Source organism: Nomascus leucogenys, chromosome 1a (assembly GCF_006542625.1).
Source record: "Nomascus leucogenys isolate Asia chromosome 1a, Asia_NLE_v1, whole genome shotgun sequence".
NCBI lineage: Eukaryota > Metazoa > Chordata > Mammalia > Primates > Hylobatidae > Nomascus > Nomascus leucogenys.
Genome location: NC_044381.1, coordinates 19,833,733 through 19,859,414, shown reverse-complemented (window position 1 = coordinate 19,859,414; position 25,682 = coordinate 19,833,733). Strand labels below are relative to the sequence as shown.

Genomic DNA, 25,682 nt, shown 5'->3' with positions numbered 1-25,682 from the left:
TTTTTTGATGGAGTCTCGCTCTGTCGCCCAGGCTGGAGCGCAGTGACACCATCTAGGCTTACTGCAACCTCCGCCTCCCCGGTTCAAGCGATTCTCCTGCCTCAGCCTCCAGAGCAGCTGGGATTACAGGCGCCCGCCACCACGCCCGGCTAATTTTTGTATTTTTAGAAGAGACGGGGTTTCACCATGTTGGTCAGGCTGGTCTTGAACTCCTGACCTCAAGCAATCCACCCGCCTCGGCCTCCCAAAGTGCTGGGATGACAGGCGTGAGCCACCGCGCCCAGCCTGAAAATCGCATTTTGTGGGTACACATTTTATGGGTACACAATGGGAATGGGATACCGATACTGGCGCGTTTTCCGCCTTCAGAGTAGTGGTGGCTCTGTTCTTGCGGAGTGAAATCTTGGCGAGGGGAGGGTGAGCGGGCCGGCTCGGGCACGGACGACGGGCACGGACGACAGCAAGCAGGTTCTTTCCCTCCCAGCCCCGCCGCGGTCTGCTTTGTGTGGGTATGAGCTTTGGGGATACTAAGGTGACGTTTACAGGCGTCCTGAAGTGCTTCTTCCTCAGAGCACCTCCTTGCTGTTGTGCGTAGTCTCCCCTAAACTAGCTTCCGTCCTTTCACAAGGAAGTTTTAATACGTACCCGCAAAGTGTTCCCACTTGATGGTCCTGTGATCCCCACAAGAATCCCGGCTGACCAAGATGTCTTCTACTTAAAATCTCTATTTAGTCTTAACCTGGGTTTTAACTTGGCTAGCATTTTTGTCAACAGATACTCGGAGAAACAAGACAAGTATGTCAGCAACTTTACTTCTCCCTCCTGAGTATTGCAAGTTTACACATAAGCAATGAAACTTTGCCTCAAAAGAGGGAGTGGGGTTGTGTGGGTGTGGGTCCTTCAGGAGGGGGACCTGGAGAGCTGGAGAGAGGAAAGAAGTGCAGAAGACTACACGGAGCTCACCCTGAATTTTTCTCTACTTGAAATCAGCATTTGCTTGGGTTGGGCAATGAATTTGGGAGAGTCTTTTCCCAGTGTTCTGAAATAAGTCTCTTGTCTGCAGATTTCTTTCTCCAGGAAGAAAAATGGCATCCGTTGCAGTTGATCCACAACCGGTATGAATTTTGAGTAGCCTTTGCCTACTTTCTCTCCTCTTGTGTTTTGAGAGATTAATAAGCATACCCTCCCTACTTTGATTGCAGAGTGTGGTGACTCGGGTGGTCAACCTGCCCTTGGTAAGCTCCACGTATGACCTCATGTCCTCAGCCTATCTCAGTACAAAGGACCAGTATCCCTACCTGAAGTCTGTGTGTGAGATGGCAGAGAAGGGTGTGAAGACCATCACCTCCGTGGCCATGACCAGTGCTCTGCCCATCATCCAGAAGCTAGAGCCGCAAAGTGAGTTCTGATTTTTCAAGATGCAGTCAAGGGACTGGTTAGTGGTGAGCCCCTGAGCTCACAGCAGTAACATCCGGAACTCCTCAGCCCTTCCTGGGGCATAGGCTGCCTTTACCTAGAAACTTTCAGGTGACCCTCATTACCATAAAAGGCCTGTTTCTTTTCTTTTTTGAGATGGAGTCTCACTCTGTCACCCAGGCTGGAGTTCAGTGGCGCGATCTTGGCTCACCGCAACCTTTGCCTGCCAGGTTCAAGTGATTCTCCTGCCTCAGCCTCCCGAGTAGGTGGGACTACAGGCTCCCGCCACCATGCCCAGCTAATTTTTGTATTTTTAGTAGAGATGCGGTTTCACAATATTGGCCAGGCTTAACTCCTGACTTTGTGATCCACCCACCTCTGCCTCCCGAAGTTCTGGGATTACAGGCGTGAGCCACCGCACCTGTCCGTAGAAGGCCTGTTTCATAGTTTTGGCAGATGTTTATGATCCTTTAATTAAAAATCCCCCAGAGGATGGGCACGGTGGCCTACACCTGTAATCCTAGCACTTTAGGAGGCCTAGATGGGAGGATCGCTTGAGGCCTGGAATTTGAGACTGCTCACTGCAGTCTCTGCCTCCTGGGCTCTGGTGATTCTCCTGCCTTAGCTCCCCGAGTAGTTGGGATTATAGGCATACACCACCATGCCCAGCTAATTTTGTATTTTTAGTAGAGACAGGGTTTTGCCATGTTGGTCAGGCTGGTCAGGGACTCCTGACCCCAGGTGATCCACTGGCCTCGGCCTCCCAAAGTGCTGGGACTACAGGTGTGAGCCACCATGCCTGGCCATGAATGAGTTTTAGAAATGGATAGTGGTGATGGTTGTATAATGTTGTAAATGAACTTAATGCCACTGAATTGCACAGTTGAAAATGGTTGAAATGGTGAAGTTTGTTATGTATATTTTACCAAAATAAAAAAAGAATAGAAATCTCATACTCCATGAGAAATCTCATACTCTCATACTTAGTAGTCACTCCCCATTTCCTAACAACCACCCTAAGGCAGCTACTAATCTACTTTGTCTTTATAGATTTGCCTATGCTGGATATTTCTTATATATGAAATCATAAAATGTGTGGGTTTTTTGTGATTGGCTTCTTTCATTGAGCATAGTATTTTCAAAGTTAATCTATCTTGTCTCATCATATCAGTACTTCATCTCTTTATTGTGGAATAGTAATTCACTAACTAGACAGACGATATTTATTCATTCTTCAACTGATAGATGTTTGGGTGCATTCTACTTTTGGAGATTATGTGTAATGCTTCTGTGAACATTTGTATACAAGGTTTTGTGTGGACATATGTTTTCAGGTTTTTTTGGTATATACCCAGGAGTGGAATTGCTGGGTTATATAATAACTGTTTAAGCTTTTGAGGAGCTGCCAGACTGTTTTCCAAATCAGCTGTACCATTTTACCTTCCCACCAACACTGTATGGAGGCTCCAATTTCTCCACATCATGAACTGCTTTTGAATAAAGATTTAAATCATTCTTTCAAATGGTTAAGCCAGGGACTTTTAGCATTATAAGGAGCCTTTAGAGACCAGCCATTCCAACTCCGCTACTTCCTAAATGAATTTGGTACTAGTACTTGGTTTGGTATTCTTAGCGGGAAGCTCACACTAAAATCTCCCTTGTTAGGGAGATCCAGGGTGGCCTTAGCATATTCTTTCCTCGTGAGGACTCCAAATACACTGACCTGTGCTGAAGTAAGCGTAGGTAGGGATTAAATTGGCATGGCGATGCCGATTTTGAGAGTTTCCAGATACCTTATTCTCTGAATGGGAGTTCAGGGAAAGCCTGGCTACTCTTGGCATTAACATTAGGGGCCAGTTGATAAGGAAGAAGCTTCAGAGCCAGCTTCCTGTTTGGCCTGTCACTGCCTCTGCCTGCTTCTCCCTCACACCCCCATATTTCCTTATCTGTAGAAGAGAGTTGCCAGCAACTTGCCAGGCCTCTTCCTGTCAGAGCTAGAGAAACCAGGCAATGCATTCTGTTCTATAAGATCAACATTCTTGCCTTTTTTTTTTTTTTTTTGAGATGGAGTCTCGCTCTGTCACCCAGGCTGGAGTGCAATGGCGCATCTCGGCTCACTGGAACCCCTGCTTCCTGAGTTCAAGCGATTCTCCTGCCTCAGCCTCCTGAGTAGCTGGGACTACAGGCGCACACCACCATGCCCAGCTAATTTTTGTATTTTTAGTAGAGACAGGGTTTCACCATGTTGGCCAGGATAGTCTCGATCTCTTGACCTCATGATCCACCCGCCTCAGCCTCCCAAAGTGTTGGGATGACAGGCGTGAGCCACTGCGCCCAGCCCATTATTGCCAATTTTTATAAGGCCTATGGTAATGTGTGTTCATTCTATACCTATAGTACTACATTAACATTTTCCCATTTGTGATTCTAGTTGCAGTTGCCAATATCTATGCCTGTAAGGGGCTAGACAGGATTGAGGAGAGACTGCCTATTCTGAATCAGCCATCAACTCAGGTGAGCTTGGGACAAAAGTGCTGAGGCTTGACACTTCACGTTTTCACCTTCTATCTGTTAAAACAAGCTTTACATACCACAAACAGGCAAATACTTGTTTTCTCAACCTGGATCTGGATGTGTGTTTGAAAAATAATGGCCACTTCCTTACTTCCTGAACTGTTGTCAAGTTGTATCTACGAAGCAGAGAAGAACTAGCCTCCTTTGCATTAGAAAACTTTTAGTGTGATGTCTATCAATTTGTGTCTTTGCTCCTATAGATGAAATTGCTGTCTCAAGTAACTGATTCTCTTGTGGTATTAAATAAATGCAGACGTGATATATATAACTTTTTCTCACCTGGCTTGTACAATGCTGCCAGGAACTACCATCCATATGGGATAGCTAGCCAGTGTTGACAAAAATGATAGGCTCGTCTGTCCTGGTGATCCTTTGGTTCAGATAATGTCCTAAAATTTTGTTTCAAATTAAGAATACAGAATGGCACAAAAGGATACCAGTTAGGGAAAAATATAGCTCTGTGTCTTTTTATAATCTTAATACAGTCATCTGTCACTTAGTGATGGGAATATGTTTTGAGACATGCATCATTAGGTGATTTTGCCGTTGTGTGAACATCACAGAGTATACTCACACCAACCTAGATGGTAGAGCCCAGTGGTCCCCAAGCTTTATGGCACCAGGAACTGGTTCCATGGAAGACAGTTTTTCCATGGACCAGTAGGGGGCTGGTGGTGTTTTTGGGATGATTCAAGTGCACTATATTTATCATTAGATTCTCATAAGGAGCATGCACATGCAAGTTCACAATAGGGTTAGGATTAGGTCTCCTATGAGAATCTAATGTCGCCTCTGACTGGTAATGGACTGGTAATGGTTCATGGCCCGGGGGTTAGGGACTCCTGGTATAGCCTGCTATATACCTAGGCTATATGGTATATAGCCTGTTGCTTGCTTCTAGGCTACAAACCTGCACAGCATGACTACACTGACTACTGTAACACAATGATAAGTATTTGTGTATCTAAACTAGAAAAGGTACAGTGAAAAAAAAAAGTACACCTGTTTTAGGGCAGTCCATTATAATCTTATGGACTATCATCGAATAGTGGTCCATTGCTGACCAAAACGTTATGTGGTACACAGCTATAGATAAGTTTAGTGTATAGCCTTTAGAATGCTTGTGCAAATCTTTTAAATTTTTCACCTACATTGCTTGAGACTGTGCTAATGGTGAGAGTTATTTTCCATTTCGGATATTTTCTTTAAATGTTGGTAACTTGTGGGCCGGGCACAGTGGCTCATGCCTGTAATCCCAGCACTTTGGGAGGCTGAGGTGGGCAGATCACGAGGTCAGGAGATCAAGACCATCCTGGCTAACACGGTGAAACCCCGTCTCTACTAAAAATACAAAAAAAAAAATTAGCCGGGTGTGGTGGCAGGCGCCTGTAGTCCCAGTTACTCGGGAGGCTGAGGCAGGAGAATGGCGTGAACCTGGGAGGTGGAGCTTGCAGTGAGCCAAGATCACGCCACTGCACTCCAGCCTGGGCGACAGAGCGAGACTCCGTCTCAAAAAAAAAAAAAAAAAAAAAAATTGATAACTTGTGTTCTTTTATTTTTTTGAGACGGAGTCTTGCTCTGTCGCCCAGGCTGGAGTACAGTGGCACAATCTCGACTCACTGCAGCCTCTTCCTCCTGGGTTCAAGCAGTTGTCCTGCTTCAGCCTTCCCAGTAGCTGGGTTCACAGGCACGCCCCGCCATACCCAGCTAATTTTTGTTGTTGTTGTTTGTTTGTTTTTGAGACGGAGTTTTGCTCTTGTTGCCCAGGCTGTAGTGTAATGGTGCAATTTTGGCTCACTGCAACCTCCACCTCTGGGGTTCAAGCCATTCTTCTGCCTCAGTCTCCCAAGTAGCTGGGGTTACAGGCATGTGCCACCACGCCCAACTAATTTTTTGTATTTAGTAGAGACAGGGTTTCACCATGTTGGTCAGGCTGGTCTCGAACTCCTAACTTCAGGTGATCCAATCGACTCAGCTTTGCAAAGTGCTGGGATTACAGGCATGAGCCACCATGCCCTGCCATGTATAATAACTGCATACTAATAACACCCCGAGGGCCAGGTATAGTTTGATATTCAGTTTCCTCTCTGGATTTGTGTGACTTTGGAATAAGCTATATAACTTACCTTCTTTTCTTTTCTCTCTTTTTTTTTTCTTTTCTCTTCTTTCTTTTTTTTTGAGACAGGGTCTTGCTCTGTCACCCAGGCTAAGGGCAGTGGCACAATCACGGCTCACTGCAGCCTTGGCAAACAGACAAATTTCATATCTGTTTACTTCATTTGCTCCTCCAGCAATTCCCAAGGACTGGCAGGTAGGCCAGATATACTTGATAGGGAAATTCAGGCTCATCAACTCTTAGTGACTTGCCCAAGACCTAAAGCTAGAGCGAGAGGACTAGATTCCTTCTTTAACTCTTCAGCTGTGCTGCCTTAGTTAAGACCTTAGGTATGTCCTTGTGCTCATGTTTCTCACCAGCCAAGGGATCTGCTTTTCTACTTATAGATTGTTGCCAGTGCCAAAGGTGCTGTGACTGGGGCAAAAGATGCTGTGACGACTACTGTGACTGGGGCCAAGGATTCTGTGGCCAGCACGATCACAGGGGTGATGGACAAGACCAAAGGGGCGGTGACTGGCAGTGTGGAGAAGACCAAGTCTGTGGTCAGTGGCAGCGTTAACACAGTCTTGGGGAGTCGGATGATGCAGCTCGTGAGCAGTGGCGTAGACAATGCACTCACCAAATCAGAGCTGTTGGTAGAACACTACCTCCCTCTCACTGAGGAAGAACTAGGTAACTGGAATTTTATCTTGAAATACTGTTTTATATTAAATCTTTCCTAAACAGCTTCATTGACATATACTCTCATCTTTAGTCTAAATTTACACAGTTGTGCAAGCATCACCGCAATCCAGTTTTAGAACACTTCTGCTACCCCAAAAGATCCTCATGGCTGTTTGCAGTCAGTCCTTTTTAATTCAATTTTATTTTATAGAGATGGGATCTCACTATATTGCCCAGGCTGATCTCGAACTTCTGGGCTCAAACGATCCACCTGCCTTGACCTCCCAAAGTGCTGGGATTACAGATGTGAGCAACCACTAATCTTTTTGCCTCTATAGATTTTCCTTCCTAAAGCAATCATAAAGTTCACATTGAATCGTACATAGTAAGTTTTGAAACTTTAGTAAAAATTGGCCTTGAAAAATATTTTCTGTAAATGGATAGTCTTTAATGGATTGCTTTATAAAATCCTCATTACAAAGAATCATCATTAGGTAATGTGTGCCAGGTACCATGCCGCTCAAGTTCACTCTAGGCTGGATGCAGTGGTGCATGCCTACAATCCCAGCACTTTGGGAGGCTAAGACAGGCAGATTGCTTGAGTTCAGGAGTTTGAGATTAGCCTGGGCAATATGGCGAAACCCTATAAAACACAAAAATTAGCTGGGCATGGTGGCTTGTTCCTATAGTCCTAGCTACTCGGGAGGCTGAGGTGAGAGGATCAGTTGAGCCCAGGAGGTTGAGGCTGCAGTGAGCCAAAATTGTGCCACTGTACTCCAGCCTGGGCAACAGAGCAAGATCCTGTTTCCAAAAAAAAAAAAAAAATGCAGTTTACTCTAGTGGGAGAAACGTGTAGATGCATGCACTGTGTATCAGATACAGTAATATGTTCAGGGTAGTCAAGTCCAGCAGCAGACGTGAGCAGTCTTGGAAAAATGGCTGCATGATTGCTAAGTGATTGGGTAGAAGTAAGAAAGTCAAGACCCAGGCTAGAGTCCAGGCCTTATCACTTGTCACTGCGATCCCTTAAGTTTTTTTGTCTCTTATTTCTAACTTCAGAAAAAGAAGCAAAAAAAGTTGAAGGATTTGATCTGGTTCAGAAGCCAAGTTATTATGTTAGACTGGGATCCCTGTCTACCAAGCTTCGCTCCCGCGCCTACCAGCAGGCTCTCAGCAGGGTTAAAGAAGCTAAGCAAAAGAGCCAAGAGACCATTTCTCAGCTCCATTCTACTGTTCGCCTGGTGAGTAAAACTTTATTTTAAGGTATCTGAAGTGGGTTCATTTATCTCTAGGCCCAAGAATTAAATGTAATCACAAAATCCAAGAATTTCACTCTTACTTGACGAACAACCCAATAGAAAACTGGACAAAGAATATGAAGACAGCTCACAGAAAAAGGAAGTATAAATAGCTGAAATATAGGAAGCGATGCTAATCTCGCTCTGAGGGGTCAAATACTGACATCTCCCTTGTCCTGCCACACAGGAAATGTGGCTATTGGCAACGGTGTAGAGAAAGAACCACACTTGTGCAGCTCTTGCTCTAAGGGACTGATTCAAGAGACAGTTTTAGTAAAGTTACAAACATACCTACACTTGGAGCTGTTTTGCTTTTTATCTTACAGATGTGTATATTTGTTTAAAGTTGCAAGAGACTATAACAATGCACATCCACTAACGGGACTAATTAAATTGATATATCACAATAGACTACTGTGTAGCCATTAAAGGTTGCCAAGTTATAGAACAGTATGTACCATTCTGTACTGCCATAAGAAAACCATTTCTTCTTAGAAAGGGAAATAGGTGGTTGGCAACAGGGAAGAGGAAGGTCAAATTCCTTTCTGTTTTGTAATTCTAACTTATCCTTTACTCATGTCCACATTAAATTTTAGTTGCTGGCTGGGAGTGATGGCTCATGCCTATAATCCCAGCACTTTAGGAGGGCAAGGTGGTTGGATCACCTGAGGTCAGGAGTTCAAGACCAGCCTAGCCAACATGGTGAAATCCTGTCTCTACTAAAAATACAAAAATTAGCTGGGCATGGTGGCATATGCCTGTAATCCCAGCTACTCGGTAGGCTAAGGCACGAGACGGAGGTTCAGTGAGCTGTGATCATGCCACTGCACTTCAGCCTGGGTGACAGTGAGACTCTCTCAAAAAAAAATTTTTTTTTAGTTTTTTAGTTGCTTTACCTGTGCTAAACTGGAGGTAAATGTGGAGTCAGTGATTTAATAGTTAAATAGAGGCAGTAAAGAGCTACTACTGCTTGGTTAATTTACACATATTGATAATAAATAATAATGATAGCAGGAATAGATCTTATTCAACTCCAGGAAATTCTTAGTTTTTATGTTGCCTGATTTACATCATACATCTGCAAGCAGGCTAACATGAATATCTGACTTGTGTGTTCCTTTGTCTTGTTTCAATGTGTCTAGATTGAATTTGCCAGGAAGAATGTGCATAGTGCCAATCAGAAAATTCAGGATGCTCAGGATAAGCTCTACCTCTCATGGGTGGAGTGGAAAAGGAGCATTGGATATGATGATACTGATGAGTCCCACTGTGCTGAGGTAAGATGACTGGGATGGTCATTTGCTGGTTTCTGAAGAAGTTCTTATCAGACTTTTCATTTCAATTTTTCCATACTATGTCTTAGAATACTCTATCAAAAGGTTGAACAATACCATGTACATAGATGGCTAGTTATGTGGCAGAAAAGCAAAACTAGGCAGGGAATAATTTTATCTAACAACCTATGAGTATACATATGCCCCAAGTGAGATACAACTAAATGAGAAACACAGGCCTTGCCCTCATAGTGGATACAGACTAACAGGGGATACAGCCAGCCATGCTGTCCTATTGTGCCTGTTTTTTTTTTTTTTAATGCTCCCTGCAGAAGAGGGCTATCTCATAGGCAGTATGCTCAGAGCACCCAAGTCCGGTTGTTGTTTAACAGCATAAATACAGGCACTATTGGCTGGGTGCGGTGGCTCACACCTGTAATCCGAAACTTTGGGAGGCCGAGGTGGGCAGATCACGAGGTCAGGAGATTGAGACCATCCTGGCCAACATGGTGAAGCCCTGTCTCTACTAAAAATACAAAAAATGAGCCAGGCATGGTGGCACGTGCCTGTAGTCCCAGCTACTCGGGTGGCTGAGGCAGGATAATGGCTTGAACCTGGGAGGCAGAGGTTGCCATGAGCCGAGATCATGCCACTGCACTCCAGCCTGGGCAACAGAGTAAGACTCTGTCTCAAAAAAGAAAGAAAATATATGGGAAGACTATCTCAGGCAGCCTTGGAGTGGGGGTGGTTGAGTCACATTGCTTTCTGGAAGAGATGAATGGTAAGCTGAGAACTAATGGGTGAACCAACTAGGTGAAAGGGCAATAAGGTGACCAAGGTTCCAGTGGGAAGACATAGCATCTTGGCTGGGTGCAATGGCTCACACCTGTAATCTCAGCACTTTGGGAGGCCAAGGCAGGCAGATCACTTGAGCCCAGGAATTCAGGACCAGCCTGGGCAACTGTGAAACCCCATCTCTACAAAAAATACAAAAATTAGCAGGGTGTGGTGGCGTGCACCTGTAGTCCTAGTTGCTCGAGAGGCTGAGGTGGGAGGATCACCTAAGCCCGAGAGGTCGGGGCTGCAGTGAGCCATGATTGTGCCAGTGCCCTTCAGCCTGGGCGACAGACTGAGACCCTGTCTCAGAAAGAAAGAAAGGAGGAAGGGAGGGAGGGAAGGAGGGAAGGAAGGAAGGAAGGAGAGAGAGAGAGAGAGAAAGAGAAAGAAAGAAAAAGGAAGGGAGGAAGGGAGGAAGGAAGGGAAAAGAAATATCCTCTTATAGTCCTAGAAAGTGGTTCTTTGTGTCCCAAAAGCTCTGAAGTCAATATGAACTGTTCGTTCATGTCTTGTCATTTTATTTGAGGAGGGAATATGTACATTACACTACTAACATGAAGTCTATTTCCCATTCTTTTGGATCTCCCCTACCTAATATGTTTCTTCAGTTTAAGATGATGAACTTTGGAGACTCAGGCACTAGTTCGAATCCCTACCCAGCTGTTTTCCAGTTGTTAACTGAAGCCATCTACTTAAGCTCTAAGCTTATATTCATATCTGTGAAATGTGAATAATACTGCTGCACTTGGCATTGTAATGAGGATTTTTAAAAGCCAAAGAATCCACATATGTGGTGGACACGTAACCAGCTTACTGTCATTAAACTAACTTATACATAGCACTGTTGGATTCACTGCTAATTTTAAGTTTTATTTTTAGCACATTGAGTCACGTACTCTTGCAATTGCCCGCAACCTGACTCAGCAGCTCCAGACCACGTGCCACACCCTCCTGTCCAACATCCAAGGTGTACCGCAGAACATCCAAGACCAGGCCAAGCACATGGGGGTGATGGCAGGCGACATCTACTCAGTGTTCCGCAATGCTGCCTCCTTTAAAGAAGTGTCTGACAGCCTCCTCACTTCTAGCAAGGGGCAGCTGCAGAAAATGAAGGAATCTTTAGATGATGTGATGGATTATCTTGTTAACAACACGCCCCTCAACTGGCTGGTAGGTCCCTTTTATCCTCAGCTGACTGAGTCTCAGAATGCTCAGGACCAAGGTGCAGAGATGGACAAGAGCAGCCAGGAGACCCAGCGATCTGAGCACAAAACTCATTAAACCTGCCCCTATCACTAGTGCATGCTGTGGCCAGACAGATGACACCTTTTGTTATGTTGAAATTAACTTGCTAGGCAACCCTAAATTGGGAAGCAAGTAGCTACTTTAAAGGCCCTCAATTATGGTTGTTTCCAGCTGAATTAAGAGCTTTAAAGTTTCTGGCATTAGCAGATGATTTCTGTTCACCTGGTAAGAAAAGAATGATAGGCTTGTCAGAGCCTATAGCCAGAACTCAGAAAAAATTCAAGTGCACTTACGTTCTCATTCTATGGCCATTGCGTTGCCTCTGTCACTGTATTGAATAAAAACATCTTCATGTGGGCTGGGGTAGAAGCTGCTGTCTGCTCTGGTATGATCTGAAAAGGCCTCCTCACTGCTTTATCTCATGATGCTTGCTTGTAAAACTTGATTTTAGTTTTTCATTTCTCAAATAGGAATACTACCTTTGAATTCAATAAAATTCACTGCAGGATAGACCAGTTACGTGCTGTTTGTTCCACATGCTTTGTGTGTTGCTTTTGTAGAGCTGCTTAACCTGCATGACAGAGTTATTATACATACATGAATTTCAATTGGCCTGTTGGGGAGTTTGGCAGAGTGAGAACATTGGAAGGCTAATGTTAAAAATGGGATGCTTGGCCGGGTGCGGTGACTCACGCCTGTAATCCCTGCACTTTGGGAGGCCGAGGCAGGCGGATCACGAGGTCAGAAGATCGAGACCATCCTGGCAAACACGGTGAAACCCCGTCTCTACTAAAAATACAAAAAATTAGCCGGGCATGGTGGCGGGTGCCTGTAGTCCCAGCTACTCTGGAGGCTGAGGCAGGAGAATGGCGTGAACCTGGGAGGCGGAGCTTGCAGTGAGCCGAGATAGCACCACTGCACTCTGGCCTGGGCGAAAGAGCAAGACTCCGTCTCAAAAAAAAAAGGATGCTTGATAACAGATTTAAAAAAAAAATAGGATGCTTGATAACAGATTTAAAACAAATTAAAAGCTAATCTGCATATTCAAATTTTACTAGGTGACAGTTGGCCCTCTTTGTTTGCCAACTTACTGGACCCCTGTGAGTGGGTTTTTAAACCAGTAAGAGGACCTAGTCATGTCTGACTACCTCACTGAAAAGGAATCAGAGCTGAAAGGAAGTGAGTGAGTGTTTAAATCAGCATCATGTAAAGGCATTGGGCATTTCTTGCCAGGGAACCAGTTAAAGCGTGAGTCCTAAAGGGAGATTCTTCAGTGTCCAGCCTCAGCTGGACTTAAGTTACTATGTTGTCATTTTGGGAAAAAGTCACTAACCTCAGTTGTTGGGGAGATACGTATAGAAGACCATGTGAGACTAATTACAAGTAAAAAGACTTTAAGCCCCCTGTAGAAAAAGGTTCTTCTTACCTCCTGCCTATGGTATCCAGACTTCTAGTCCATTCAACATTGGTTATTTAGGAACTATCCTGAATCTCCTTGTCACACAGATACAATATGTCAAACTTGTTTTTAAAAGCGAGTCTCAGAACTTGTGAAATGGGCCAGGCGCTGTGGCTCATACCTGTAATCCCAGCACTTTGGGAGGCCAAGGCAGGCAGATCACCTGAGGTCAGGGGTTCAACACCAGCCTGACCAACAACGTGAAACCCTGTCTCTACAAAAAATACAAAAATTAGCCTGGCCTAGTGGTGCGTGCCTATAATCCCAGCCACTTGGAGGCTGGGGAAGGAGAATCCCCTGCGTCTGGGAGGTGGAGGCTGCAGTGAGCCAAGATTGTGCCAATGCACTCCAACCTGAGCAACAGAGTGAGACTCTGTCTCAAAAAAAAAAAAAAAAAAGTGTGAAATAGAGCTACATGCTTCTGGCTGTCCCTGCTAAAAGGTAAGCAGCAGGGCTGCCCTCAGCAGAACTGAAGTCTAACTCAAATTAGTCTCTTTCTATCCTGGCTCACCCCTTTCTCTCCATGAAAACAATGAAGCGGCACATAACTTTACATGCTCCTTTGGTGTGAATGAGTCTATTAAAGTTTTTTATCAACCAGGCACAGTGACTCATGCCTGTAATCCCAGCATTTTGGGAGGCCGAGGTGGACAGATCACTTGAGGTCAGGAGTTTGAGACCAGCCTGGCCAACAGGGCGAAACCCAGTCTCTACTAAAAACACAAAAATTAGGCTGGGCGTGGTAGCTCACGCCTGTAATCCCGGCAGGTTGGGAGGCCGAGGCTGGCAGATCACGAGCTCAGGAGAGGCCAACAGTGGCCAGCCTGGCCAACATGGTAAACCCTGTCTCTACTAAAAATACAAAAATTAGCTGGGCATGGTGGCGTGCACCTGTAATCCCAGCTCCTCGGGAGGCTGAGGCAGAATCGTTTGAACCCGGGAGGTGGAGGTTGCAGTGAGCCAAGATCGCGCCATTGCACTCCAGCCTGTCCAGCGACAGGGCAAGACTCCATCTCAAAAAACAAAAACAAAACAAAACAAAAAAACCCACAAAAATTAGCCGGGCATGGCTGTGTGCACCTGTAATCCCAGCTACTTGGGGGCTGAGGCACAAGAATCCCCTGAACCAGGCAGGTGGAAGGTTGCAGTGAGCCAAGGTCGTGCCACTGCACTCCTGCCTGGACAACAGACCCTGTCTCAAAAAAAAAAAAAAAAAAAAAGGTTTTTATCAAGTTACAAATTTTTTCTTCTCAGTGTAACTCCAGAAATCAGTAAACAGGTGAGTTGAGTTGGAGGGTAGGTAGGAAATCCCTAGGATTTGTTTTGCAGATAAGGAGCTTCTGGTTTCTGGGAAGGATGGACTTTTGTGATTTATGGGTTTCCAGGATAGAGCCTAGTCACTCACTTGCCTTCCTGTTCCCAGTGACGGGCATTTTCTAGGCCTCTGCCTCTTAATTTTTTTTTTTTTTTTTCTTGAGGCAGAGTCTTGCTCTGTTGCCCAGGCTGGAGTGCAATGGTGTGGTCTCATCTCACTGCAACCTCTGCCTCCCAGGTTCAAGCTATACTCCTGCCCTCAGCCTCCCAAGTATAGGCGTGCGCCGCCACGCCTGGCTAGTTTTTGTCTTTTTAGTAGAGATGGGGTTTCACCACATTGGCCAGGCTGGTCTCAAACTCCTGACCTCAAGTGATCTGCCCGCCTCAGCCTCGCAGAATGCTGGGATTACAGGCGTGAGCCACCATGCCTGGCTACACATGCTTTCGTATCCTGAACATACACCTTTGTGTTTCCCTACTATAAGAGTTATAGTGTGTTACTTAAGTTAGTACAAATTAGGCCAGGCGCGGTGGCTCACGCTTGTAATCCCAGCACTTTGGGAGGCCGAGGCAGGCGGATCACGAGGTCAGGAGATCGAGACCACGGTGAAACCCCATCTCTACTAAAAATACAAAAAAATTAGCCGGGCGTGGTGGCGGGCGCCTGTAGTCCCAGCTACTCGGAGAGGCTGAGGCAGGAGAATGGCGTGAACCCAGGAGGCGGAGCTTGCGGTGAGCCGAGATGGCGCCACTGCACTCCAGCCTGGGTGACAGAGCGAGACCCTGTCTCAAAAAAAAAAAAAAAAAAGTTAGTACAAATTAAAAAAAAAAGAATTGTAGTGCTTACTGAATAGCTTATGAAAAGGAGAGAGGTCTCAAAGCTCTTCTTCCTGAGCAGAGGCAGAATAAATTGTAGAACATTCTTAGCTTCTAGAAGAGCACCAGCAGCCCTTGCTTTTTGCTGTGAGCTGCGCACATTGGTCATGGTTTTGCTCTTTGTGTTTCAAGTTTGTGTCTGCATGCATTTCATTCATTTGTCAACATGTCTCAGGATTTGTGGTGTTCTGGCTTTTTATTTTTTTATTTTTTTTGAGAGGGTGTCTTGCTCTGTCGCCCAGGTTGGAGTGCAGTGGTGCAGTCTCGGCTCACTGCAAGCTCCGCCTCCCAGGTTCACGCCATTCTCCTGCCTCAGCCTCTCCGAGTAGCTGGGACTACAGGCGCCCACCACCACGCCCAGCTAATTTTTTGTATTTTTAGTAGAGACGGGGTTTCACTGTGGTATTGATCTCCTGACCTCGTGATCCGCCCGCCTCGGCCTCCCAAAGTGCTGGGATTACAAGCGTGAGCCACCGCACCCGGCCTTTTTTTTTTTTTTGAGATGGGCTCTTGCTCTATTGCTCAGGCAATAGTGCAGTGGTGTGATTGGCTCACTGCAAGCTTTGCCTCCCAGGCTCAATCGATTCTCCCTCCTCAGTGTCCTGAGTATCTGGGACCATAGGCATGCACAATCACACCTAGCTAATTTTTGTATTTTTGTAAAGATGGGGTTTCACCATGTTGCCCAGGCTGGTCTCAAACTCCTGAGCTCAAGTGATCCACTCACCTCGGCCTGCCAAAGTGCTGGGATTCCAGGCATGAGCTACTGAACCTGGCCTGTGTTCTCACATCTTGCAGCTTCATTGTCACATAAACTGGCAGAAAATTTTGGTTTTACAGACTTTTTTTCCTCCAGAAAACAGTTCTTTTGAGGGAAAATACTGACTAAGGCTAACATAGTATGTAACCACGGCAGGTTTGTAAACATTTGACTGCATGAAACCTGGCATGGTGTGCCTCAGGGAGTGTTCAAGAATGTTTTTTCCTTTGCCTGTAATAATAACATAGTCTTTCTAGTTTGTCCTACGCAAAAATGCAAAGGAACCTGATGCATTGGCCATTAATCTCTGAGCCTTAGTTTTCTCATCTATTAAGTTAATGTTGCCTCAACAGATGGAAGTGAGTGTTGAGGATGGGGATATGTTTTTTTAATTTGCACTAGAGGCATGGGGACATCATCTGTGGGACAATGACATGTAGTATCTTTAACTTGGCAGTTCAAGGTGTGAGTATATAATACCAGCTCATGGTTAGGAAAATATATCCACTTTGATAAGGCAGTTATAGGTATTAAAGAACTAATGAAACTGGGCCTAGTGGTATGCATCTATAGTCTCAGTTTCTCAGGTGGCTGGGACAGGAAGATTGCTTGAGCCCAGGAGTTCAAGGCTGTGGGAAAAAAACAACTAATGAAGTGAAAAGGAAAAAACTAAAATTTGGTTTATATAAGGTATAGGGCTACAGGTCAGCTTAAGCCAAAGACTTGTTTTATGGTATCTTTCTTGGTTACCTTTTGAGATTCTGATGCTACCCCGCTCCCTCTACCCCAAAATGAATTTCTTTAGAACCGAACTTCTAAAACTTTAGTTTTAGAAATTATCAACTCCTGAAAAAAAAATACGGCATCAATTTGACCCTCACTGGGCTAGTCCCAGGTCATATTTTTAGGACTGGTTGAGGGTTAAGGACTTCTAACTAACCATCCTAAGCTGAGAGTCAGGAATGGAGTGCTCAGAAGGAAAAGACTGAATTAGAAAATTATACTCTCAGTTGGTGGTGAGAGGCAGGCAGCCTATACTTCGTTGAGTCTGACAGATGAAACTGCTGATTAACACAGTACCTCTTTTTTTTTTTTTTTTTTTTCGAGACGGAGTCTCGCTCTGTCACCCAGGCTGGAGTGCAGTGGCGCGATCTTGGCTCACTGCAGGCTCTGCCTCCTGGGTTCACGCCATTCTCCTGCCTCAGCCTCCGGAGTAGCTGGGACGACAGGCGCCCGCCACCGCGCCCAGCCAATTTTTTGTATTTTTAGTAGAGACGGGGTTTCACCGTGGTCTCGATCTCCTGACCTCGTGATCCACCCACCTCGGCCTCCCAAAGTGCTGGGATTACAGGCGTGAGCCACCGTGCCGGCCACAACACAGTACATCTTTAATTGTAAAAATTGCCCAGGTGCAGTGGCTCATGCCTGTAATCCTAGCACTTTGGGAGGCTGAGTCGGCAGATCACTTGAGGCCAGGAGTTCAGTGGCAGCCTGGCCAACATGGTGAAACCTCGTCTTTACTAAAGATACAAAAATTAGGTGGGCATTGTGGCTCGCTCCTGTAATTCAAGCTACTGAGGCATGAGAATTGCTTGAACCTGGGAGGCGAAGGTTGCAGTGAGCTAGGATGGCACCACTGCACTCCAGCCTGGGCGACAGAGCGAGACTCTGTCTCAAAAAAAAAAAAAATTGTTAAGATTGTCAGTAAGATGACTAAGTGAAGTGATAGGAAGGCAGTCAAGAGGAAAATGTTTGCAGTTGGAGGTAGACAGAATTGCCTGAGATTCTTCTCATGTTTTTCTTGCTTAAACTGGGCCTGCAGATTACAGATATAATATGAAATATAATATAATGAAAGGCTTTGAATCTCACAAGGGAGCCTAGTCTTGATACATAATATACTTTCTAGGTTTTTAGCTGGTATGGATTTTATGAAAGTGCCATTTGAGAGTGCCATATAAAAGATTGTAGAGCTGGCCGGGCACGGTAGCTCATGCCTGTAATCCCAGCACTTTGGGAGGCCAAGGTGGGCGGATCACCTGAGGTCAGGAGTTCAAGACCAGCCTTGCCAACATGGTGAAATCCCATCTCTACTAAAAATACAAAAATTAGCCGGGTGTGGTGGCACATGCCTGTAATACCAGGTACTTGGGTGGCTGAGGCAGGAGAATCACTTGAACCCGGGAGGTGGAGGTTGTAGTGAACCGAGTTCGCACGACTGCACTCCAGCCTGGATGACAATGAGACTCAATCTCAAAACAAACAAACAAACAAAACAAAAAGAAATCCAATGTCAAATGTTCCATTTTTTCAATTTTTAAGTGTACAATTATGTGGCATTAAGCACATTCACAATGTTATACAACCATCACCGTTATATTCATCTTAAGCACAAATTCTGCACCCATTAAACAATAACTCCAGGCCGGGTGCGGTGGCTCATGCCTGTAATCCCAGCATTTTGGGAAGCCAAGGAGGGTGGATCACTTGAGGTCAGGAGTTCGAGACCAGCCTGGCCAACATGGTGAAACCCTATCTCTACTAAAAAATACAAAAATTAGCCGGGCATGGTCGCAGCACACGCCTGTAATCTCAGTTACTCGGGAAGCTGAGGCAGGAGAATCGGTTGAACCTGGGAGGCTGAGGTTGCAGTCAGCTGAGATTACGCCACTGCACTCCAACCTGGGGGACAGAGTGAAACTCCGTCTAAAACAAAACAAAACCAAAAAACCCCACAATAACTCCCCAATTTCCCTCTTTCCTTCTATTTTTTGAGGGATTTTTTTTTTTTCCATAGACAGAGTCTTGCTCTGTCACCTAGGCTAGAATGCAGTGGTGCAATCTTGGTTTACTGCAACCTGTGGCTCCTGGGTTCAAGTGATTCTCCTGCCTCAGCCTCCTGAGTAGCTGGGATTACAGGCATCTGCCACTATACCTGGCTAATTTTTGTATTATTAGTAGAGACAGGGTTTCACCATGTTGGCCAGGCTGGTCTCGAACTCCTGACCTCATGATCCACCTGCCAAAGTGTTGGGATTACAGGCGTGAGCCACCGCACCTGGTCTTTTTGAGGCATTTTTGTTGCTGTTAGCTCTTTTTCCTCTGTTAGGTAATCAGCTATGTTTTTTCCCTCTGCTGTCAAGATTCTAGCCTTTAGTAATATGTTATATGTTATTTTCTTTTTTTTTCTTTTTTCTTTTTTTTTTGAGACAGAGTCTCGCTCTGTTGCCAAGGCTGGAATGGAGGTGAACCTCGGCTCACTGCTCCCGGGTTCAAGTGATTCTCCTGCCTCAGCCTCCTGAGTAGCTGGGACTACAGGTGCATGCCACCATGCCTGGCTAACTTTTTGTATTTTTAGTAGAGACAGCGTTCCACCGTGTTAGCCAGGATGGTCTCGATCTCCCAACCTCGTGATCCTCCCGCCTTGGCCTCCCACAGTGCTGGGATTACAGGCGTGAGCCACTGCAGTCGGCCTTAATTTTCTTGTTTTAATCTGTTGTTTGCTAAGAAACGTTACCTAGCTTATAGAAATTGTATATAAAGTAAAATTTGACAGAGTTTCTTGTCCCTAAAGGCTTTCCTGTGCAGGGAAGAGGTAGGGTTTTGTGATGGCTGTTTCAACCATAAAAATACCTTTTGTTTCCTCAGTTGCTAAACATTTCCCTAGAGACTTGCTTATGGAAAAGTGGGGTATTATTGTTTTAAAGGAAGTAATAGATTAATAGTTGAATAATAAGAAATGTTTTATATCTGGTATTTTTTAAAAAAGCCTTCATTGACTAGGTTCTACCACTAGTTAGTTTCCTTTCTAAAAGGTTTCCTTAGTGCTTTTAAAGTATGAGGGAATTGCAGGAAAAAGACCACAAACATCTTTTCAAAAAGCACAGCTATGGACAAAGCAAGGTTCACCTACATGCACTAAAGTCTCCCTGAGCTCAGATGGACCTGACAACTCACTTCATCAGTGTTCGTTTCAATATCCAAGATTCTTCTTTTACAGGTGTTTGATTTCACCACCATAGACTTGACATCTGAGACTGATGAAATTCCAGATATTATAGCTTTGGAAGAGGAGAACGGATCAAATCATTCACATGCTAATGGCCCTGTCCTCTCAGGACAAAATGTTGAATAACTAACAATAAAATACCCCTTTTGGTTGAATACGCAATTTGTATTACATTAAACTTCCTGTTTTTATTCCTGTGACTTTGAAGAGTGTTAATCTATTTTTTGGCTACATTGGTCTTAATTGCAATGACATGCTGATCTAAACTTTTGTAAGAGATCCTAGTTCTGTGTCATATTTAATATAATCATTTAAAGTTTAATTGCTGAAATACTTACAGTAAAAATTGGGCTGTATAATCTTGACTTCATGAATTTTTTTTCCTGCTGGTATAGTGAACATTTGTTGTCTTTTGGTCTCCCATGATTCATTCATGCTTCTTTTGAAGGTCTCAGTGGGTATAGTGGTCAAGGTTTTTGCTTTCCCTTAGCCTAGTGGTGGGCATGTGACTAAAAGCAGGTCAACTGGGAGGAAGCATAGCATGATGGGTAAGGGCTCAGACTCTGGGTTGTAATCTGGCTCTGCCACTTACTGTGTGTCCTTTAGCAAGTTACTTAATTTCTCTATGCCTCATTTTTTTTCATCAGTAAAACAGGAATAGTGCTAGATTTGCTATGAAGATTAAATAGTTAACATTTGTGAAAAGCATAGAGCAGTGCCTGGCACAGAGCAGCATTAAATATTAGTTGCCTGTATTCCCAGCACTTTGGGAGGCCAAGGCGGGTGGATCACTTGAGGTCAGGAGTTTGAAACCAGCCTGGCCAACATAGTGAAACCCCGTCTCTACTAAAAATACAAAAAAAAAAAAAAAAAAAAATTAGCCGGGCTGTGGTGGCACAGGCCTGTAATCCCAGCTACTCAGGAGGCTGAGGCAGGAGAATCGCTTGAACCCAGGAGGCAGAGGTTGCAGTGAGCCAAGATCACACCACCGCACTCCAGTTTGGGTGGCAGAGCGAGACTCCATCTCAAAAAAAAAAAAAAAAAAAAAAGTATTAGTTAAGGGAGTAAATTGTAGAAGCAATCCAGGGGCAGTGGCTCACACTTATAATCCCAGCACTTTGAGAGGCCAAGGTGGGAGAATCACTTGAGCCCAGGAGTTCCAAACCAGCGTGGGCAATATGGTGAGACCTTCTCTCTATAACAGAAAACCTTAAAAAATTAGGCTGGGCACGGTGGCTCACATCTGTAATCCCAATACTTTGGGAGGCCAAGGTGGGCAGATCACTTGAGGTCAGGAGCTCCAGACCAGCCTGGCCAACATGGTGAAACCCTGCCTCTACTAAAAATACAAAAATTTGTCAGGTGTGGTGGCAGACGCCTGTAATCCCAGTTACTCAGGAGGCTGAGGTGGGAGAATACCAGGCTAGCCTGGAATTCCTGGCCTCAAGTGATCCTCCTGCCTCGGCCTCCCAAAGGGCTGGGATTACAGGCATGAGCCATTGTGCCTAGCTGCCAAATCTTAGAATGAGGCCTAGTGAGTGAGAACTAAACTCTGATCTTTTTTGTTTCTTGTCCAAATTCCTATCTACAGAATTTGGGGAGTCACATCCTACAAGCCATAAAAATCTCATCAGATGGGTTTTGTTTAAGCCTATATAACCCAGCTTACTTTCCAACCTGACTGGCATAACATCACATGACAGATAAATAAGGAAATCAAAATATCTTTTCCCAAAATATGTTTCTTTGTTATATTTTGAAATGGTCCTGCAAAGTCGTCGCTTATGGGGGGAAATCTACGTCTGTAAAGAAGCTGGCCGGTGGCTCACACCTGTAATCCCAGCACTTTGGGAGGCCGAGGTGGGCAGATCACCTGAGGTCTGGAGTTCCAGACCAGCCTGGCCAACACGGTGAAACCCCATCTCTACTAAAAATACAAAATTAGCTGGGCATGGTGGCGCATGCCTGTAATCCCAGCTACTTGGGAGGCCAAGGCAGGAGAATTACTTGAACCCAGGAGGTAGATGTTGCACTGAGCAGAGATGGCACCATTGCACTCCAGCCTGGGCGATAGAGTGAGACTCCGTCTCATAAATAAATAAATAAATAAATAAATAAATAGAATCTCTATTGAAATAAGTAGATCTTTCCCCAGGCAGGCCTCCCAATTCTGAAGAGATTAACTGAGAATCCAATACTTGCTCTGTCACCCAGGCTGGAGTACAGTGATCTCAGCTCACTGCAACCTCTGCCTCCCGGGTTCAAGCGATTCTCCTGCCCTCAGCCTCCCGAGTAGCTGGGACTACAGGCGGCTGCCACCAAGCCTGGCTAATTTCTGTCTTTTTTTTTTTTTTTTTTGAGACGGAGTCTCGCTTTTTCACCCAGGCTGGAGTGCAGTGGCTCAATCTCGGCTCACTGCAAGCTCTGCCTCCCGGGTTCACGCCATTCTCCTGCCTCAGCCTCTCCGAGTAGCTGGGACTACAGGCGCCCGCCACCACGCCTGGCTAACTTTTTGTATTTTTAGTAAAGACGGGGTTTCACCGTGGTCTTGATCGCCTGACCTCGTGATCCGCCCGCCTCGGCCTCCCAAAGTGTTGGGATTACAAGCGTGAGCCACCGCGCCCGGCCTAATTTCTGTCTTTTTAGTAGAGATGGGGTTTCACCATGTTGGCTGTGCCTCAGGCCATGGTCACTCATATTTGGCTCAGAATAAACCTCTTTAAATATTTTGTTAGAGGAACGCCTGCTTACCAGACCTCTGGTTTAATAAAACATGACTAGAGTGACTCCATTTTAAAGTAGCTAGGCACTTACAAGGCTCCTATAAAATTAATGCTTATCGTCTAAAAATAGCCACATTCTAAGCTGGCTACCAATTATAATTACAGAATATTCATGGCCATACAGGACATCTCCCACTAAGCCTGCAGAATGTCCACGTTTGTTCTAAAGAGCAGCCCACTTTACTTAAAGATGACGTTAATGCGCAAGCTTAGGTTGAAAGGTTAATGGTCTCTAAAAGCACAATAGCCCTACCTTTAGTGAGCACATCTGCGCATTCCAAGTTTAATTACAGCTCTTTATAATTTCTCACAAGTAGAGACAGTAACAAAGGACCGTGTGTTCCTCTGCCTGCTTTCTGAGGTTGCTCCGCTCTTCAACGGAGTAGTTTCCAATAAACTTGCTTCCTTCATTGTGCTCTGTGATTCACCTCAAATTATTTCCCGCACAAGATCCAAGAACCTTCCCTTTGGGTCTGGATCAGGACTCTGTTTTTCCAGCAACAATTTTACAGAGTTTGACTCTTTTTGAGACAGGAGTCAGAGATTTTTGTGTGTGGCTGTTCTTTTGCTTTGAGAAGGGTCTTGGTCTGTCACTAGGCTGAAGTGCAGTCATGCAATCACAGCTTACTGCAGCCTCAGCCTCCCAGGGCCCACGTGATTTTCCCACCTCAGCCTTCTGAGCAGCTGGACCACAGGCGTGCACCACCAGAATGGAGTCAGAGATCTTACAGATGACCTCCATAATGAAAAGCTATGGGTGATAGCATAAACTTCAAAAGGTGGTTTTAGGCTGGGCGCGGTGGCTCATTCCTTGGGAGGTCAAGGTGGGCAGATCGCTTGAGCCCAGGAGTTCGAGCCCAGCCTGGGCAACTTGGTGGCTTTTCTTTCTCTCTCTCTCTCTCCTCTCTCTCCTCTTTTTTCTTTTGAGACAGTCTCAGTTTGTCGCCCAGGCTGGAGTGCAGTGGAAGGATCTTGGCTCACTGCAACGTCTGCCTCTCGGGTTCAAGCGATTCTTCTGCCTCAGCCTCCCGAGTAGCTGAGCTGGGATTACAGGCATGCGCTACCACGCCCGGCTAATTTTGTATTTTTAGTAGAGACGGGGTTTCTCTATGTTGGTCAGGCTGGTCTCGAACTCCCCACCTCAGGTGATCCACCCACCTTGGCCTCCCAAAGTGCTGGGATTACAGGCGTGAGCCACTGTGCCCTGCCTCTGTCTTTTTTATTAAGGTGGTTTTAGTGAGGCTGGAGGCAATAATTGCCAGAGGTAGCAATGAGACTTAAAAGCAGGTTACCCAATCCACTTCCAGGCCCTGTTGTCAGTGGGGTTTGTGGTAGGCAACAGCTGTCAATTAGGAGGACTGCAGGCGGCCAGGCGCAGTGGCTCACGCCTGTAATCCCAGCACTTTGGGAGGCCAAGGCCGGCAGATAACTTGAGGTCAGGAGTTCGAGACCAGCCGGCCAACAGGGTGAAACCCCGTCTCTATTAAAAATACAAAGAATTAGCCGGGCGTGGTGGCGGACACCTGTTAATCCCAGCTACTTGGGAGGCTGAGGCAGGAGAATCGCTTGAACCTGGGAGGCGGAGGTTGCAGTGAGCCAAAATCGCGTCACTGCACCCCAACTTGGGCAACAAGAGCGAAACCCCGTCTCAAAAAAAAAAAAAAAAAAAAAAAAAAAAAAAAAAAAGGACTGCAGGGGGAATAGAGAGCCAGATTTCATTTAAAGCAGGAAAAGGAACATCCAGTATTTGAGGGCATAGATTTCGCCGACAGAAATGAGGCTCGGAGATTACGTGACTTGATTAGAGTCACAGTGAGCATAGCGGAGGTTGGAACCAGTGCTTTTTCTCTACACCGAGGCACAGTGCTCCATTTATGGCTTTTATGTGACGTAACAACTGGATACACAAGCAAATAGACCCCACTAACCAAGAATGAGAAACCCGAAGGCCCGAGGACCTGGGCACGACAGCGGTTAAGCAAGCGGAGAACAATTCGCTGGCGGCGCAATGCCCCGTGGGTCTTGTAGTTTCTTGGCTGGGCATGGCCGGAAAAGAGGACAGAAAGGCGCATTGCATGGCGGGAGATATAGTCCTTGCGGGAAGTCCCTCCTCCCTCGGAAGCCTGGCGGCGCCGGCGCACACTGCTCTTCCTTAAGGGCGGGAGTCTCGGTTTGTGGTGGCTTCGCTGAGGCAGTGGTGGCCGCACTATACCGTTAGAAGCTCAGTTTCCTGGAGGCTGTAAGGCCCTTTGAGGCGAAATGGCTCCGGGCGTGAAAGGAGCAGGCGTTGGCAATGGAAGGACCGCCGCGACCTCAGGCTGACCGTAGGGAGGGGTCTTGAGGGCCCTCCGAGTCCCCTGGGCTTGCGCTTTCTTTCTTTGCAGCCACCGTGCCTACCGCGAGGATGAGCTCGGCCTCGGTCACCAATTTCGAGAAGGAGCATCTCTGGATGTATCTGCAGGCCCTCGGCTTCGAGCCAGGCCCGGCAACCATTGCCTGCGGAAAGATCGTGTCACACACGCACCTCGGAGTGTAAGGAGGCCGGGGCCGGCGGGGCGAGGGAGCCTGAGCCGGGGGACAGCGGGGGACTCGCCCTTTTGTAGACCGCGGAGGTTGATTAATCAGAATTGGTTGAGCAGTTACTCTATGCCAGGCATTGGCTCCAAAGTTCCTACTCCCAGTTGCTGCCAGTGGCAGAGACAGACAGTAAATAATGGAAGAGTGCCGGAAGCGCTCTGTAGGGGAGTGCAAAAGTCTGCAGATGGGGCGAGTGCAAAACTGGAGGAGCAGCCTAACTCTGCCTAGGTGGTGGAGGGGTGTTCTGTGAAGTAGTGGGAGGGATGGCGGGTGGTAGTGGAAGAGCATGGGAACCATACGTACAAAACGCCTTTTGGACTCAAGGGAGCCTTTGAAGGTGGTTGTTTAATTTTATAATTTTAATTTTTGAATTAGTAAGGCATGCTGGAGTTAGCATAAAACAGCCGAGAAGGGTATTAAAAACAAATACCCTTTTAATGAAAAGTATGGAAAGTAAAAGCCCCTTCCCTACCTTTTCTAC

The 25,682-nt window shown here is 45.9% G+C and overlaps 2 protein-coding genes across 4 annotated transcripts in view; both read left to right on the top strand.

The window, feature by feature from the left end:
- PLIN2 (perilipin 2) overlaps positions 1-20,197 on the top strand; it is a 62,150-nt gene extending 41,953 nt beyond the window's left edge. For 2 of the 3 annotated variants that reach the window (XM_030818518.1, XM_030818483.1), the window contains 8 exons: positions 1,064-1,115; positions 1,203-1,398; positions 3,848-3,930; positions 6,493-6,778; positions 7,829-8,010; positions 9,210-9,344; positions 11,058-11,348; positions 19,833-20,197. In XM_030818518.1, coding sequence (XP_030674378.1) covers positions 1,086-1,115; positions 1,203-1,398; positions 3,848-3,930; positions 6,493-6,778; positions 7,829-8,010; positions 9,210-9,344; positions 11,058-11,348; positions 19,833-19,967 — 1,338 coding nt within the window. In that variant the 5' untranslated portion in view covers positions 1,064-1,085 and the 3' untranslated portion in view covers positions 19,968-20,197. Of the gene's footprint in view, positions 1-1,063; positions 1,116-1,202; positions 1,399-3,847; positions 3,931-6,492; positions 6,779-7,828; positions 8,011-9,209; positions 9,345-11,057; positions 11,943-19,832 lie in introns of those variants that run through there. The other variant, XM_030818579.1, reaches the window with a different exon arrangement.
- A 4,362-nt stretch (positions 20,198-24,559) lies between these two features.
- HAUS6 (HAUS augmin like complex subunit 6) overlaps positions 24,560-25,682 on the top strand; it is a 56,336-nt gene continuing 55,213 nt past the window's right edge. Inside the window, exon 1 of the mRNA XM_030818453.1 lies at positions 24,560-25,156. Coding sequence (XP_030674313.1) covers positions 25,029-25,156 — 128 coding nt within the window. The 5' untranslated portion in view covers positions 24,560-25,028. The remainder of the gene's footprint in view (positions 25,157-25,682) is intronic.